The 16,963-nt window shown below is 47.3% G+C and overlaps 1 protein-coding gene across 2 annotated transcripts in view; it reads left to right on the top strand.

Moving 5' to 3' along the window:
- The window catches only part of ADGRB1 (adhesion G protein-coupled receptor B1), a 162,668-nt gene extending 146,474 nt beyond the window's left edge, over positions 1–16,194 (top strand). For both annotated transcript variants that reach the window (XM_063405525.1, XM_063405610.1), the window contains 3 exons: positions 478–513; positions 1,120–1,224; positions 14,932–16,194. In XM_063405525.1, the coding sequence (XP_063261595.1) occupies positions 478–513; positions 1,120–1,224; positions 14,932–15,129 (339 nt within the window). In that variant the 3' untranslated portion in view covers positions 15,130–16,194. The remainder of the gene's footprint in view (positions 1–477; positions 514–1,119; positions 1,225–14,931) is intronic.
- Positions 16,195–16,963: the final 769 nt, after the last annotated feature.

Here is a 16,963-nt window from a genome sequence, read left to right as displayed (position 1 = left end):
CGTATTTTGGAATGTGATGTCACAGCTTCCAGAGCACGTTCCATTGCTGGATCGACTCTTTTTAGCCCTGCACGTTCTGCAAAATAAAAAAAATATTGTTAATTCATCAAAGACTGTTCATTTTAATGCCAGGCACACGGCCTGCCTTATCTTCTCCCCTTTATGTCCTCTGCCCTATTTCCCATTTTGATAGTTTCAGTCATGATACAGATGAGAAAACTCCAGTGATCCAGGTGGGACAGGGCTTGGAGCAACCTGGGATAGTGGAAAGTGTCCGTGCCCATGGCAGGAGGTTGGAACTGGTTGATTTTAAGATCCCTTCCAACGTAAATGACTCAATAACTCCAAATATTTGGCACTTCCCATCATGAAGAGCCAGAAAAACACATTAAAGCTATAGTAAGGGAAAGGAGAAGGACCCTTCCTGTTTTAACTCTTACTAACCTTTACCCATCTCTTTCTCTCCTGAATACCCAGAGGCGGAAATCCCGGTACGCAGAGTTAGATTTTGAGGTGAGTACATCCTTTTCTGAATGTTGGTCCCAAATTTTTTGAGCCACCCTCTCCAATTATCTCACCCTTGCCAGAGCACAGGAAATCCACATTCAGCCTGCTCATACGTGGAAGGGGAAGTCGTTCTAGAAATTGTCTTGCCTTTCCTTCTGGGCAGTGGAAGGTAGAAGGGAAATGTAGACAGGTCAAATTAAAAAGAAAATGAGATTGTGGAACAGTTTCTAATGAAATTACCCAAGTTCTACATGTTTGAGTCAGCTCTGAACACATTTACAGAGGTGACAAACTGAGGAAGGGCTGGGCATGGGGACAGGTATCAGTTAAAGAGCTGCAATAGGACATTGACAGTCAGGCTCAAATTCTGCAGCATAAAACTTTGATTATTGCAAGTTTAAGGTGGTTTTTTAGGTCAAAATTTAGTTTTTTCCACTTTTTTCCTTCCATCTCACCTTGAAAATAAAGGCAATGCTGCAGTGGGTCCTCAGTAAATGCTGAAGGTATTTTAGGCACCTACAGGGAGACAGAGCTGGTATTTCATGATGTAAGTCTGGCTGTGCTCCTGATGAACGGGGTTTGCTGACCTGTGGCCCTTTGTGTTTGCTCCAGAAAATCATGCACACAAGGAAACGTCACCAAGACATGTTCCAGGACCTGAACAGAAAACTCCAGCACGCAGAGAAGGAGAAGGAGTCTCCAACAACGGACAGCAAGGTTAGTCAGACACTTCCAGAAACCCTCTGGGGCCAGCAGGAACATGGAAAACAGCAGGAAATTTGTTTTCTATCATCCCTGTTGCAAAAAACACACGTGCAGCCCAGGAGGAGGATGTCTGCCTCCGTGGTGTTGTCTTCTCTGTGTCTGTTCTTGGCATTCCCTTCCAGGTCACCCCTTTGTGCCCTATTCATCCACTCCTAGGCAGGAACTGGAAATTGGGTTGACCATGAGGAAATGTGGGTGGAAAGCGGAGAGGGCAGAAAGAGGGGAAGCATCTCCCCTCCCTTGTGAGGCCAGGGTGGCAGTGATGGGATATTTAGGATGGCCACAGCAATGGGATTTAAGGTGTGATGCTGGGAGCACATTTTGGGGTCTGGAGCCTGTTAAATGTAGGTTATTTGTGACAGCTGATCGCCTGTGATGTGAGCATGTGTAAATGAGTGAGTCCAGACAAGGCCATGAAGGTTCTCCAAAGGCTGGAGCAGCTCTACTGTGATGAAAGACTGAGAAAATTTGGATTGTTGAGCCTGGAGAAGAGAAGGGTCCTAGATGAGCTCATTGTGGCTTTTCAGTCCCTACAGGAGCTGGAGAGGGACTTTGACAAGGTCATGTAGTGACAAGACTGTGACAAGGGGCAAGGGCTTTAACCTGAAAGAGAGTAGGGTTAGATTGGATATTAGGAAAAATCTTCCCTGTGACTGTGCTGAGACCCTGGCACAGGTTACCCAGAGAAGCTGTGCCTGCCCCTGGATCCCTGGAAGTGTCCAAGGCCGGGTTGGATGGGGCTTGGAGCAACCTGGGATGGTGGAAGGTGTCCCTGCTCATGGCAGGGGATTGCAATGAGATGACTTTTACAGTCTTTTCTAATCCAAACCATTCTGTGCTCCTGTGATATCTGTGTTTTTCCCTTGACTGGAGCAAAGTTCCAGGGAAAAGGGGACTCCTTGAAAGGAGACAGACTTAGTGAAGGAGCTTTCAGCCTTTCATAGGGGCCGAGATCTGGGACTGGAAAAAATTATCAGGAGCCTCTGTAATAAGTGGTGTTGTAGATAATAAAATAAAGAGGAGCAGGCAGATGGCACCTTCCACGTGTCTCAGCCAGCTGGGCAAGGACTGAAAGGCTGCAAGGAATTCCAGCTGAAGAGAAAAACAAGCAGCAGAGCCAGGTTGACAGTAAGAAATTAAATTTCCTGCACTCAGGAGAGAGGCAAGATGAGCTAATTATAACAGTTCTTGGTGATTTCTGATCAAAGCCCCTCATGACAAGACACTGAGGGGCTGGGGAGAGAAGGGCAACAAAGATGGGGAAGGGTCTGGAGCACAAGTCTGGTGAGGAGCACTTGAGGAAGCTGGGGGGACTCAGCCTGGAGAAAAGAATGTTCAGGGAGGACCTTCTACTCTCTAGAACTCTGCTTGGAGCCAGGTGGGGGTCAGTCTTCTCTCCCAGGTAAAAAGTGATAGAACGAGATGAACCAGCTCCAGTTGCACCAGGGGAGGTTCAGGTTGGATATTTGGAAAAATTTCTCCAGTGAAACGGTGGCCAAGCATTGGAGGAGGCTGCCCCAGAGACGTGGTGGAGTCACCATCCCTGCAAGTGTCCAAAAACCCTGTGGATGTGGCACCTGGGGACACGGTTTAGTGGTGGCCTTGGCAGTGCTGGGTGAAGAGTTGGATCAGTGATCTTGGAGGTCTTTTCCAACCTCAGTGATTCCACGAGCCTCAGACAGATCCAGGATGAAGCACCCCCTGTAAATGTGGCACTGCTGGGGCTCGTTGTGATGGGGCTCCCTTGGAGGCAAGAGCAGAGCTCAGAGGGTGCTGGAACAGGAGGTTTGGGGTTTTCTGGAGGGAAGCAGAGCACTACAGAGCCTTTGCCCTGTGTTCTGACCTCACAGCATTGCAGTGCTGAGCTCCAGAGAGGTTACCCCAGCAAATCCTGCTTTTATTGCGTGTGGCAAGGTGGCATTATGGGCTGTCCAGTGGAACAGAGTGAGAGGCAGTGGATCTACAGGTTGAGATCAAAGAATCCTGCCTGGCCCAGAATCCCAACATGTCTCACTCCGTGTCACCTCTCTGGGTTTGGGTTTGTTTTGTTGGTTTTGGGGTTTTTTTGAGGGTTTTTTTGGGTTTTTTTGTGGGTTTTTTTGTTTTTGTTTTTTGCAGTTATTTCAGTATGATGCAGCTGTAAACCCCAAAAAATGATTAAATAATGTGTAAATGCTAATCTGTGGTCTATTTGCAGGAGGGGTTTATAGATTGGGAAGGTTTTAGCATTTCAGAGGTGCATCTATGCAGAGTTAAAGTTGCCGCTGTCAGCATCAAAGAGCTTTGAGCTGCTGGAGGAGGTTCTGAAGGTGGCTTTTGCATATTGACTGAATTTTTCAAGTTGGGAATTTTCCCTCGGATGTAGCAGGAGAGGAGGAGCTTGTGAAGAGTAGGATTGGCAAGTCAGGAGTGGGTATTGGTTTAAAAAACACCCAAAGCCATACAAAGTCAAATAAATAGGTTTTTTTCCACCCCTTTATCTACCGTTTTTTGCTGAGGACACAGTTGGAACTCAGGGCCCATCTTCAGCTCGCCCTGAGAAGGCAAAGAGCAGATAACAGGGATTAAGGGAACAACAAAAGAATGTTTTCTCTTTTATGTATGTTCAGGTTATAAAACGATGGAGCGTTTCTTCTGGTGGCAGCGATAAAACAAACCTCAGTGTAAGTCCGGCTTTCATTTGCAATGCAGAGCATCCTGGACTTATCCCAACCCCTTCCACGACATGAATCCAAACTTTCTTTAACCTCCGTGCCTTGTGGGCATGAACAAGGTCATGAGGATCCTGGAGTACCCCTGAACCTTTCCTCATCCTGGAGCAGAGGGGATATTTCCTGGGTCTGCTCCATCTGCCTGCATTGCTGTTCTCACTGATTCCCCTTTTAAACAAACAACCACAAAGTCAAGCTCCCAAGTCTCTCTCCAAGCCTGGCATTTTCCCAAACTCTCCTGGCAGCGTGTCCCATTGTCCTCAGTCTTTTCCAGGATACGATGCTTGTCCTGGTCTTGCTGTTCCTCTCTCCTCCCTCACCTCCAGGGTCAGAAAAGTGCTGATGGAACTGGAACTAAATGTCTGCTCAGGACAGGCATCCTGTGGGGATTCCTCGGAATGGTGCTGGCCATCTTTAGGGATCGGTTTTTTAGGGATTTTAATGTAAATGTCATTCCCACAGTACTCCAGTGGTATCCAGTACCACACCACACTAAACACAAAGCTCCTTTCACAAGAACCCCTAAATTGTCAGATTTTAAGGAAACACCAAGAGAAAAATGGGATGAAGGAATAGATTTTCAGTCTCTTTAGGAAAAAGGGTGGAAAATTCAACTATCACATTTATTCATTGCTGAGAATTTCTCCAGCTTCAAGGGTAAAATATGATTTTTAGAACCCCTTTTTGAGGGGTTTTCAGCCAAGATACAAAGGTTTATACAAGCACATGTTCCTTCTTTTTAGGTTTCCTGACAGATGGAAACTTGGGATAAGTGTTAGTGCTGTGTACACTTGATAAAGAAAAATGTCCTTTGCTCACTGTCCCAGAGAAGTTCCTGGCAGAGCTGGAAACATAACCAGCGGCTCACAGAATCATTAAGGTCGAAAAGACCCTCTAAAATCATCAAGTCCAACCACTAAACTGCGTCCCAAAGTGCCACAACTAAAATTTCTTCCCAGGATGTGACTCCACCACTTCCCTGGGTGCCTGTTCCAATATTCAATATCCCAGCTCTCTTGTCAGCCCTTTCAGTGAGGAAATTTTTCCTAATAGCCAAACTAAACCTCCTCTGGCACAACTTGAAGACATTTCCTCTTCTCCCACCCCTTGGGAAGAGAGACTGAGCAGGATAAAACCTCCTTCCTGGGAGTTGTAGGGAATTTTAAGTGGAGACAGGTTTGGGGATGAATTCTGCTTTTCCATCAGGCTGTGGCTGAGGAAATCCCACTGGGATTGGGGTGTCCCCCCTGCCATCAGCTTCCTAAGGAGTGGGGCTGGTATGTCAGAGAGTTATGGGGAGCAGGATAGTTCCTGGAATGCCAGGTCTGAATATTGCTCGTATTCCAGGCAGTCCCAGGAATGTGGCACTGGCCACAGTTATTGTTTCACTCCAGTTATTTTGCTGGAAACCAAAGCACCTTCCTAATGCTGAACTTAGTTGAGCCTCAGAGTACAATAATAAAGAATTGCCCTTCCTTGGGGAATAAACATGGATTTTTCCATATTTTCTTTTCCAGTTTATTACGTAAAAATTATTCCATGGGACACGTAGTTTCTTTGGTCTGTACCTCAATTCTAAAATGCTCACACTGGAAGCACTCTTAAGTATTCCTGATTAAAATGACATTTTCCAGCAGGATCCATGTTCAAAGCACACAGGACCACAAATTCAGGTGATGTTCAAGCCTTGGCCACCTCATCCCTGCAGCAGAAAAACGTGGTCACACTCAAAATGGCTTTAAGCTGAAGGAGGGACATTAGATGGGATGTTGGGAAAAACTTCATCCCTGGAAGTGTCCAAGGCCAGGTTGGATGAGACTTGGAGCAACCTGGAACAGTGGGAGGTGTCCCTGCCCATGGCAGGGGGGTGAGATGAGATGATTTTTAAGATCCCTTCCAACCCAAACCATTCTGGGTTTCTGTGATTTGTGGGTGTATGGACTGATCAGAGATGTAGCCACTCTTTCCCAAAATTAATTTTTCCATTCTAGGGAATTAAGATAGGAGCAGGATGACATCCAGCAAGATCTGACGACTGCCACATTGAAAAGTCAGGTTTTAAATGCACTGATGGATCTCTGTATGATCTTATCCTGATCCTGGCAGGTCCCTTCCCACTCTGGATATTCTGTGGCAAATTTTTTCTCCCTTGCAGTCTTCAGTTTCAGATGAGGCAAGGAAGGTGGAGGTGATTTTTTTCCTGGCTCAGAAGGAAGTTTTGGGGTGGTAGGCAGGAATTTTCTGCTGGAATTTGGGACGGATTTTCTCTGTCCACCTGAAGAGACAGAAGAATCTAAAAACATCACCACAGGAGCAGCTGGTTTGCTGTGCTCACCCTCCTCCCAAATCTGTGGAGGTTTCACACTGTTGCCCTTCCATTTAATCCCAGACCAAACTGGAAGCTGGTGTAGCCCCGGAGCAGAAAACTGAATGAGCTCTGTGTGTGTGGAATATTTATCCCCCTGACAGCTTCTTTGCAACCAGGAAGCATCAAAGGAACCAAAGACTTGGAGACAACCACAGCAGGATTTGCATCAAAATACCCGGCCGCCCCCACCCAGGCATCCATAAATGAAAATTTAAAGCCCTCTTGGTGTCTGGGATGCACCAAACCCTCATTTTTAAGGCTGCAATAAGCAGTGACTGGCTTCCACATGGATTGTAAATCTCTCTTTATATAAGGGAGATTTTGGATGTATATTGCAATGTTAGCTTGGGACTGACTCAGAGTTCTTCCTTCCTAATCACTCCCATCACTTTGACTCCTTCTTTACCTCCCCAATTGCTATGAAAAAAAAGACAAAATCCCATTGTTGGAGAACCTTGCTGCAAGTTTGTTTCTCCCTTTCAAAGCCTGACCTTTGCCTGGCAGACTGCAGGCTCCACCATGCAATTTCTTCCCCTTTTTCCTCCTAAATACACAGAAATACCCAGCTCTGAATTCTTGTAGCTGAGAGTTCTTCGCGTTAAAGCAGGGTAGTGATTATTTTCAAGCTGCTTTGTACTACACAGGAAATACTTTCCCTGTGCAGATCTGTGTTCTCAGGGTTTAACATCTCCAACGCCGCTGCTCCCTGGGAGTTAATTGCTAAAGAAATTCCAGGGTTTGGGCTGGACATTGAGAGGGCTCTGTGGTTTTGTAGGCTTTAAAAAAAGCCACGGTTTTGCTTCTCCTATGCTTTGATAGCACTGGAAGGGACGCTCCTGCCTCCCCCCTCGGCAGGAATCCTTTGATCCAGCTCCATTAGCGAAGCTGGAATCACATCCATATCCCTCTTTTCCTGCCAGCATCTGGCTTGGCATTCATTTTCAACACCAGCTCTTTGCTTGTGCCAAGGTCAGCCCTGGACAGATCTCTGCAAATTCCCTGGATTTTCTCTTTCCTTGATGAGCTCCTTCCACACTCAGCTCCCTGCAGCTGGAATGGCTTTTGCTTTGGCTCCTGTCCTGCAGCTCACATGCAGGATCTGGACTCGGTTTGTAATTCATAGAATCACAGAATGGTTTGGATTGGAAGGAACATTAAAGATCATCTCATCCCACCCCCTGCCATGGGCAGGGCACCTTCCACTGTCCCAGGTTGCTCCAAACCCTGTCCAGCCCGGCCTTGGACACTTCCAGGGATGGGGCAGCCACAGCTTCTCTGGGAAAAAACACAACTCTCAAATCCCATCCCAAATCTGTTGATCCTGAAAAGCTGCTCCAATCCCATTTTAAAAAGGTATGAAGTTGTTTTTTTCTGCTTATCTTTTCCTCATTTCCTTCTGGACAGTCTTTCTGTCTTGATTCCTCACTTTCTTTTCTCACAGTGAGATTTTTCTTTGCTTTCCTCTTTGGGCATCTGGAGATTTGCCCATTCCCCCAGCAATGGCTTTGACAGCCTAATGCAGTGTTGAGAAAAAAGAACCATGAAGTGGTCACAGCATGAGGGCAAAGGGTCCTAAGATGGCAGAGGGCAGTTTAGATTGGATATTAGGAAGAAATTCTTCCCTGTGAGGGTGGTGAGGCCCTGGCAGACTGGAATTGTCCGAGGCCAGGTTGGATGGGGCTTGGAGCAACCAGGGATAGTGATAGGTGTCCCTGCCCATGGCAGGGGGGTGAGATGAGATGATCTTAATGTCCCTCCCAGCCCAATCCATTCCCTGATTCTATAATTCTGTGATTTTTGATCGATATTGGAGCTCATCCCCAGGCAGGGCTGTGTCTCCCTGCTGTGCTCTGCTGCAGGAATTGGAAAATTGGGAATCTGCTGGCTTGGTGTCCCTCTTCAAGGGAAGCTCCACCTTTGGGGAGGGTGTCTCTGTGTCACATCTTTAATCCTCTCTGCACTGCTTAAAGGCAAATTTTAAGAGACCAATTAGTGCAGCTTTTATAGGGAGGAGCTCTGCATAAAGTCCGATAATTACCGCAATAAATTCTGCTATGAAAACGACGTCAAATCTTAATTCAGTCAGCCATAAACCATCTGCCAGCTCCCAGGTATCCAAATACACCATCCCTCAGAGGTTCACCTCCTCCTGCAGATCATCCAGCACCTTTTGTCCCAAGAATTAGGGGACAAAATTTATCCCAGAGAAATCTGTTCCCTGTATCCTCTGCTCCAACACCAGGCAGTGCCACCACCACACTGAAACTCCTGGTTTTTTATTCTCTGAAGTCTGAATAATTCTTTATAGAGTCTAATTAAAAGACTTGATGAAAAATCATGCTTTGGGTCTCCTCCTGGATCCCCAGTTGCCCCGGTGAGGCAGCTTTGAGTGTTTTCAGCATTTTAGGGAATTTAGCCCTCCAGGTGGGCTCTTCACAGACCATGAGCATTGTCCCCAAAAAGGCTGGGGTTGGACCAGCAGGATTAACAGCAAGGATGCTCTGGAAAGCAGCCTGTTCCTCGTGCTGGTGGGACCACAGGTGTTGTGTGCAGCCTCCAGGCTGTTCTGGAGTCAATAAAAGACTTCCTTGATCCACAGCCCATTCACCTTCAGCTGTGTGGCCTCACTAGAATTTGTGTCACAGCCACCCCTTCAGGATGGATGAACTTCAGGGAATAAAGAAGCAGAAGACAAATTTTTATAGCCCAGCAAACGCTGGGTATTTCAAGATTCCTAACTGATCTCCAAGTTAAAACCACAAATTATTTCTACTTTTTTTTTTTCCAATTTAATTTAATGAAATTCTGAACAAAGCCAGCCACTTCCTTTAATTTTGCTTTTCTCCTAAATGAAAAAAAAAAATAAAAAAAGAAAGAAAAAGTAAAATCTTTGTAGTTCAATAGCATAAAATGAAAGAACTGCAGCTACTTGTTTCTGAGAAGGAAAGGAAAATCTATCATTCTCTAAAGAAACAAGACAGCTTTCCCATTTTCTAATCACTTTTCATCGCCATTGATCTGAAGATGGATTAGACGAGCGTGAGCCACATTTATCTTTTAAATTCCCTGCTCTGCGCTCTCAATAACTTCATCATGGTCCTACAGTCATCAGTGTCACGGGGAGAGACCCTTTGGGTCATGAAATATCCTTCAAGCTGACACCAGAGGCAAGGAAAACAGCATGGGAGTAGCTGATTCCAGGGGAGTTATCACTGAGTGCTCAGCAGAAGCCCTGAATTGATCCTTGGGTTATTCAGGGTAACCATAAAAACTGGGTGTTAAAAAACAGGAACTGACAAAAAAATAAACACAAAAGACAAAAGAACCCCACAAAACAAACACAGGGAGGTGCAGCTTGAGCAGCCTGAGTGGTTCAGGGGCTTTGGCTGAAGCGGGAAATCAAAGCTGTGCCTCAGAGCAGAACCCTGGGCTGTGTTTGTGCACTGCAGGGATGCTGTTTCCCAGAAAAGATTTGCACTGGGACACAGTGGGAGCTCGGGGTGAAGCCAGCCTGGACCCCTGGAGGCAGCACAGGGAAGTGTGGAGGGTGAGGGAGGGGATTCTGCCCCTCAAATCTGCTCTGGTCAGACCCCACCTGGAACCTTTGGTCCAGTTCTGGGGTCCCAGGACAGGAAGGATGTGGAGCACCAAGACGATCAGAGGGATGGAGCAACTCTGCTGTGAGGAAAGGGTGAGAAAATTGGGATTTTCCAGCCTGGAGAAGGCTCCAGGGAGAGCTTAGAGCCCCTTCCAGTGCCTGAAGGGGCTCCAGGAGAGCTGGAGAGGGACTTGGGACAAGGGATGGAGGGACAGGACACAGGGAATGGCTTAAACTGACAGAAGAGGTTAGGAAGAAATTCTTCTCTGTAAGGGTGGGGAGGCCCTGGCACAGAGAAGCTGTGGCTGCCTCATCCCTGGAAGTGTCCAAGGCCAGTTTGGACAGAGCTTGGAGCACCCTGGGATAGTGGAAGGTGTCCCTGCCCATGGCAGGGGGTTGGAATGAGATAATTTTTAAGGTCCATTCCACCCCAAACCATTCTGTGATTTTATGATGATTCTCTGAAGACCCAGGGGAGGGACCCACCACCGTCACCTTTCCCACCCGCAGCCCAGCACGGGGCACTCTGCAGTCTGCCAGGACCAGCTTTAGCAGAAGGATGTGTGGATTATCTCAGTGCATTTTGCCTCTGTCCTTGTCAGAGATTTGGGGTTTTTGTTGGCACTGATTCCTAAACACCTTTCCTGGCAAATCTTCTCCCTCCATCTAAAAACTCACAGCTAAAATGAGACTCAGGGCTGAATGAAGGAGACTCCCAATGCCACCAGGATGATGAAAACCTCCTGGTTTTACCCCAGCTCTGAGTGTGGGTGCTCCCTCCTTCCCCACCCTTTTGTTTTCTCCACAATCCTGGCACCAGGCAGGCACCGATGAACATTTCCCTCTTTCCCAGAAGCTCCTGGCCTGTGTCAGGCCAGAGTGATGGCTCTGTCCCTGGCAGAGCAGCTCCTGGTGCTTTCAGCCCTTGTCTGGGGCCAGCCCTGGCTGTCTCGGAGGCACCGTGCCAGCCCCACTGCCTTTCCCTGCCAGATTACACATCCCTCCCTCCAGGTTTTTTCTTTCTTTTCTATGCATAGCTCACTCTTCCCTCCTGTCTGCAGGGATTGCTAAGACCCCACAGTGGAGCTGGAGGGAAATGCCAGGGTTGGAGCATGAGCCCAGTGCCTGTTTCTCTGTGCTGCTCAAGTGGCCAGGACCCCATAAAAACTTCTTTTCCATATGGAGGGAAAGAAAAGGGGATCTGTTCCCAGGAGCTTGCTACCAATTCCCAGGGTGCCCTGTGCCAAGAGGAGATTTTCTTTTGTCTCCCAGCATCCTTCCCAGAGCTCTGCCAGGCTGTTAAACCTGCTCAGAGATCCCCGGGGGCACCGAGTCCTCCTCCACCCACCCCTGAGCCAGCACTTCCCTCTCAGCATCACCAGGGAAGTCTGATCCTTTCCTGAGAAAGGGAGAACTAAAAGCAAGTCTGCCTTCTTCATCTCCTCGTTTTCCAGAGCTCCTTTTTCATCTTTTAACTGTGAATAAACACCTTTGGAGTTGCTAAGCCCACCACGGTGATATCACACTGATAAGGAGGATGGAAATCACCCTGTGGGGTCAGACCCGAGGGTAGCTTCTGCCTCTTCTCCATGGCAGAAGAAAAAGGAGCTTGGAAGAATAAAAGGGCCAGCCTGTGGTGGTGCATCTTCAAAAAGACCCCCAAAACTCCAGGAATTTGTGCTCAGAGACCCCTTGATGCAGAGTGGTGTCATTTCACTGGACAGCAGTGAGTGGATGCTGCTTTTGTGAGCTTTTCCGTGTACTTTTTATGATTTTGGAGGTTTCCAGGATGGACAGAGAGCTGTGGAAAGTGGCCTGGAGGATGGCTGGGCACTGTGGGCAGGCCCAGCTCCTGGGCTTCACTGCTTGGTGCTCTGGAGTTGCTTTTTTGGAAGATTATCCCAATCCCCACCATCAGTGGTCTGTTCCTATCACCCACAAACCTCTCAGAGCTTCACAAACCTCTTTTACATCCAGCCATAATCTCTTTGAAGGCCTGAAGGTGGGAGTTTGTAACCTTTCCTCCCACAGGACATTCTCTATAACTTCATCCATAGCTGGAAACCAGCCACATTTATCATTTCCCCCTTACCCTTCTCTCAGGAAGCCCAAGGAGTGCCCAGAATATTCAAGATGCAGGTGCAGAATGGAGCTGTGCACTGCCATAATAATATTTCCTCTTTCATTCTCTCTTCCTTTCTTGTTTTTTTTTTTTTTTCTTCCCAACAGCTCACAGCATTTAATGTCTGGGGTTTGAATAATTTTTGTCACCCTTAGGTGGTGTTCCCCTAAGGGCAGAGCAGAGGCCGCTGCTGTAGATGTGAGCTCATCATTTTTTTATTTTGTGTTTTGTTTTGGTTTTTTCCCCTCAGTTTCTGTTCCCTGCTGGTTTTGCAGCTCCTCTTGCTCACCAGCCCATGACAGGGAGGGCTCTGAGGTTTGCTGGTCACGTTCAGGGTGCATGATCAGGTCCATCCTCCCAGCATGAAGGAGAGGCTGAAGGTCGGGAGCGTGGCAGATGGAGAGAGAGACTCAGAACAGGGATTGGCTGCAGACAGAACCTGGTGCTGCAGGTGGCCATAAATAATGCCATCAAAAAAGGGCTCCTGTTTGTGGGGAAAAACCAAGTTATTTATGAGCTTCATGCATAAGATCACTCGTGCTGCCCTCTAACACAGCTGTGGACATCAGCAGCTTTGAAAACTTGTGGCGTTACAGCGGTGCTGGGAGGAAACAAAACGTTTTTCATTGAAAAGAATCTGTCTTGACCAAGGTTGTTTTTCTTCACCATTTGGGAAACCTAATTTCATTCCAATTTTTGCTCTGTTTTTGCTTTTTTTTCTCTGTGTTCCTTCCTGCTGTATCCTTTCAGGCAGAGTGATGGTCTCCAAAAAACACTGTAGATGGAAATTTCCCTTCAGGAAAATGAAGCTTGTCTCATTAAGACACATGCAAGGGTTAAGTAGGTTCCACTTTTTAGTTGCAGTGGATCTAAAATAAGCTCCAAAAAAGATAATGGAATAAATCTCAAATTTCATCACTTTTTCTGTTATATTGGTATTAATCACTGTCGTGTTATATCATGGAATAAAGTAAGAATAACACCAGCAGCATAAGGAAAGCTCTGTATTGTAGAGTTTAATGAAAACCTCAGCTGCAGATTTCAAGAAATTGAGAATTGCGTGTTTGACATTCTTTTGAGCAATACTTTTACACAACCTGATTAAAAAAAATCAAAAAAAAAAAACCCAGCAATTCTCTTTAAAAGGACTTTAAAACTTATTTTTCACCCTTTGAATGAAAATAATTTGAGAATGCTTTCACTTCACTTTGAGATGTGTACCTGGTTTGTACATTCCCCACCCTCTAACCACCAAACGCTCTCACCCTTCCTCCTGGGAGCTGGGAGGTGCGGGACCAGCTTCAAGCACATCTTATTTTTATTTTTATTTATTAAAGTCTGGACAAGCAGAATTCCTGGCATGGGTGATGTGATGAAAGCTGCCCTGGAGGGATAATTCCACTGCAGCTTTCCTGTCAGCACTGCCGTGTGGAGCTGGGACAAACAACAGCCTGACAAAAACGTCCTGGGGAAGGACAGGCTGAGAGGCTGAGGCTGCTGCAGGAGCCTGCAGCAGATGGGAATTGAGGTTTCCTGTCTCAGCAGCATCCTGGAGTGACCCCACAGCCTCCGTGAGGCTTCATCTCCCCTCAGTCAATGCATTTTGGTGACACCATCGAGCTGTGACCCATCCTGGGCAGCGTGTCCCCTGCACATCTGGCTCCTCACCTTCTTTCCATGCTTATCCCTCGTTGTTGTCATCCTCCACAGGAAGATTTCCTCCCGCCCTTCCCACTTCTCCTTTGGGAGAGGAGCCTCAAAAGGGCTCTGTCACGTCCAGGGAAGGCTTTTCTTGCCCAGTGCTGGAGTGTTTTTTGTGGCGATCATTAACTGTGAAAAGCATCACTGGTGTTTGGAGGGGAGAAGTTGAGTGGAACAACTCATTTAAAGCCTTTCCTTCCCCTCCCCACTGAGGAACACACCCATTTCCCAGCTCCTCAGCCCTCCCCAGAGCCTTGTCTTGGTGCGTGGCAGCAGAAACATGGAAAGAGGTTTTTCTGGATCAATATCCATGGTGGGGTGCTGGTGGGAGCCTGGGTCAATAAAGCCTCCAGGGCTTGGTGTGGAGTTGATGGGAACATTTTCAGCCTCTGAGCTGAGCTCCAGCTCCTCCAGCAGCACGGATTTGGTTCCCCGGCAGAACAGGGAGCAGGTTTTGCTGCAATTAAAGAGTCTATAAATAGCTGTGCTGCATAAGGGATGTGCATCAGATGCAATGGGTGTTCAGAAAGAGCTCTGTAATCTGGATTTCATACATGTGTTGGGTTAGAAGAGACCTTAAAGATCCTACAGTTCCACCCCTGCCGTGGGCAGGGACACCTTCCACCATCCCAGGGTGCTCCAAGCCCTGTCCAGCCTGGCCTTGGACACTTCCAGGGATCCAGGGGCAGGCACAGCTTCTCTGGGAACTCCATTCCAGGGCCTCCCCACCCACACAGGGAAGAATTTCTTCCCAGTATTCCATCTAAATCCACCCTCCTTCATCTTAAAGCCATCACTCCCTTGTCCTGTCACTACATCTGTGGAAGTAGGAAAAGATTGGATATTCTCAAAACCAGCTGAGGTTTTTGCTACTGAAAATTCTGTTTTTCAGTAGCAAAAACCTCAGCTGAAACCTGAAATGTCCAGTCATTAAGTAATGGAGGTGGCAGTGGAAAGAAAAACATTTTCTTCTTAAAAATAGACAGTTTGTACACCAGGTGTCATTTCCTTTGGTACCCCAGTTTATTTTGGATGAGAAGCTGCACAGAAAAAACAATTTGTTGATACAAGAGGAGGTAAAATCACTGTATTTCTTGCATTTTGCACTGACTTTTCTTTTTTTCTCTCTCTCTTTTTTTACACTTTCCTCCTCCTGCAGCAAGAAAAACAGCAGACACCAAACAAGAGACCCTGGGAAGGCATCAGGAAAGTCCAGTCCCCGCCAGCATGGGTTAAAAAGGACATGGAACCCGTGGCACAGTCTCCCCTAGAACTAAAAACTGTAGAGTGGGAGAAAACAGGGGCCACCATCCCCTTGGTGGGACAAGACATTATTGACCTTCAGACAGAGGTCTGAGCAGAAAGGGAAGAAAAAGGACTTTTTTTTTTTTCCGGAAAACAAAACGAAACAAAACAAACCCACGTTTTAAAGAAATGATTAAATTAAATCGGAACCGAGCAAGAGAAGTGTTTGGTTTCTTTTGAAACCTTTGGTAAGGTGGAGTAACTTTTGTATTGTTCTCAGCAGAGAGGGGGAATATTACTTTATAGAGTATAGTAGCTGTAGGTTCAGGACAACACGAGCTTTCCCAGGCAGGACTGGAGGAGCGAGCCTGGAGGAGAGCGAGGAAGAGGAGGAGGAGGAGGGTGGGGAGGGGCTGCAGGGGATGAGCCCTGCCCCCGAGATGCTCTCGGGTCGCTGCCGCACACCAGGAGCCCTCCATCCTCTGTGGAAGGATGCCCAGCAGCCACCACAGAGGGCCCAGAAGCTCGGGGTCGTTTGGGGACACCGAGAGGGGACACCTGCGGGAGCCTGGCTGGGGCAGACCCACCCTCGAGGGGCACCCCCGGCTCCCCCCGCCTCTCCCCCGCCAGCTCATCCAAGGAGGAAGGAGATGGGACGGCGCCAAGAGGTGGCCACAAGGACATTGCCACCCCCGGGTGCCACGCCACGGCTGGGCATTGGCTCATGGTCGCAGCTGGGGGGGCTCCCTCCTCTCATCCCTCCCCGGCGGAGGAAAGGACCGGCTCCAAATCTCCAAATCCTGCTCGCCCCATCTCCAGGGAGAGGGTGGAAGGTGGTAGACAACAAGACCAACAAGAAGAATGTAGGTCACGTCATTGACTGTTAAATAGATAAACTCAGCACGGGCCTTGCAAAGGTCCTCTTGGCCTCATCCTTTTATTATTTTTATTTTATTTTTTTTTTGTTCTGTTATCTGTCCTTGCTTTCGGACTCAGATTTATTCCAAGCTGCCCCTCCCTGGAAGGCAGAGAGAGAAAAAGGGAAAGACAGATCTGCTGCTGCACCTGGAGATATTGGTAAACAGAGACGTTGCCTTAGGACATTGAGACAAACTGACAACATGAATAACGTCCACTTGGAAACGAACAGACAAAAAAAAAAAAAAAAACAAACAAAATAATCTATTTTTTTCCTTCTTCTTTTCTTTTCTTCAATAAAAAGAGAACTTGAAACCCGAGACCTTTCTTTTCTTTGGCTGTTGTCATTTCGAATGCCTTTCTGTGCCGTAGGACTGCGCAGGCATGGGGTGAGGATGCCACCTGCTGAAGGTGGAAGGCAAGTTGCTCCTGGAAAGTTTGGGATGGTGGGAATGCACAACCCCTTCACCGCCAGCTTGCAGTGTTTTTTTCTGCTTTATTCAGTTTGGGGTTTGGTTATTTTCCCCCTCCCAGGCTCTTCTCCGCCCTCCCCGAGCCAGCAGCAGGTTTGTGGTCCTACAGGAAGGAAGAGGTGAAGCTGATCAGGACAGCAGGACATTGCTCCTCATAAAATGCAGTCTCTTCATTTCACTATGAAAATAATAACTATTTTAATTTTTTTATTTACCAAAAAAATGAGGTGTCTACATTTCACCCCAAAAACAGTGCAATAATTGTGTCATTAAAAAATACCAGTGACATTACACACAGACTTTATTTTTTTATTATCACTTTTGTCTTTCCCAGCACTGTCTGTCTGATGTCTCGACCAACCCTCCCAGTTTTGGAGGTGGATGGAGACAAACCTCTGGTTGTGAGTGGCCAGATTGTGCCAGACAGCAGCAAAGCTTGAACAGGGTCTGAGTTGTTACTGTGCTTGGGTCTCCTTTCAATTAACCAAACCCCACATTTTTAGGAGAAAATGGCCAATGGGTACAAGATGCAAAGCAATCACTGCCCCCAGCTGT

The sequence above is a fragment of the Prinia subflava genome, chromosome 1, assembly GCF_021018805.1.
Source record: "Prinia subflava isolate CZ2003 ecotype Zambia chromosome 1, Cam_Psub_1.2, whole genome shotgun sequence".
NCBI classification, from domain to species: Eukaryota; Metazoa; Chordata; class Aves; order Passeriformes; family Cisticolidae; genus Prinia; species Prinia subflava.
Note: the sequence above shows the minus strand (reverse complement) of the source record. Positions and strands in the feature narration are given on the sequence as shown.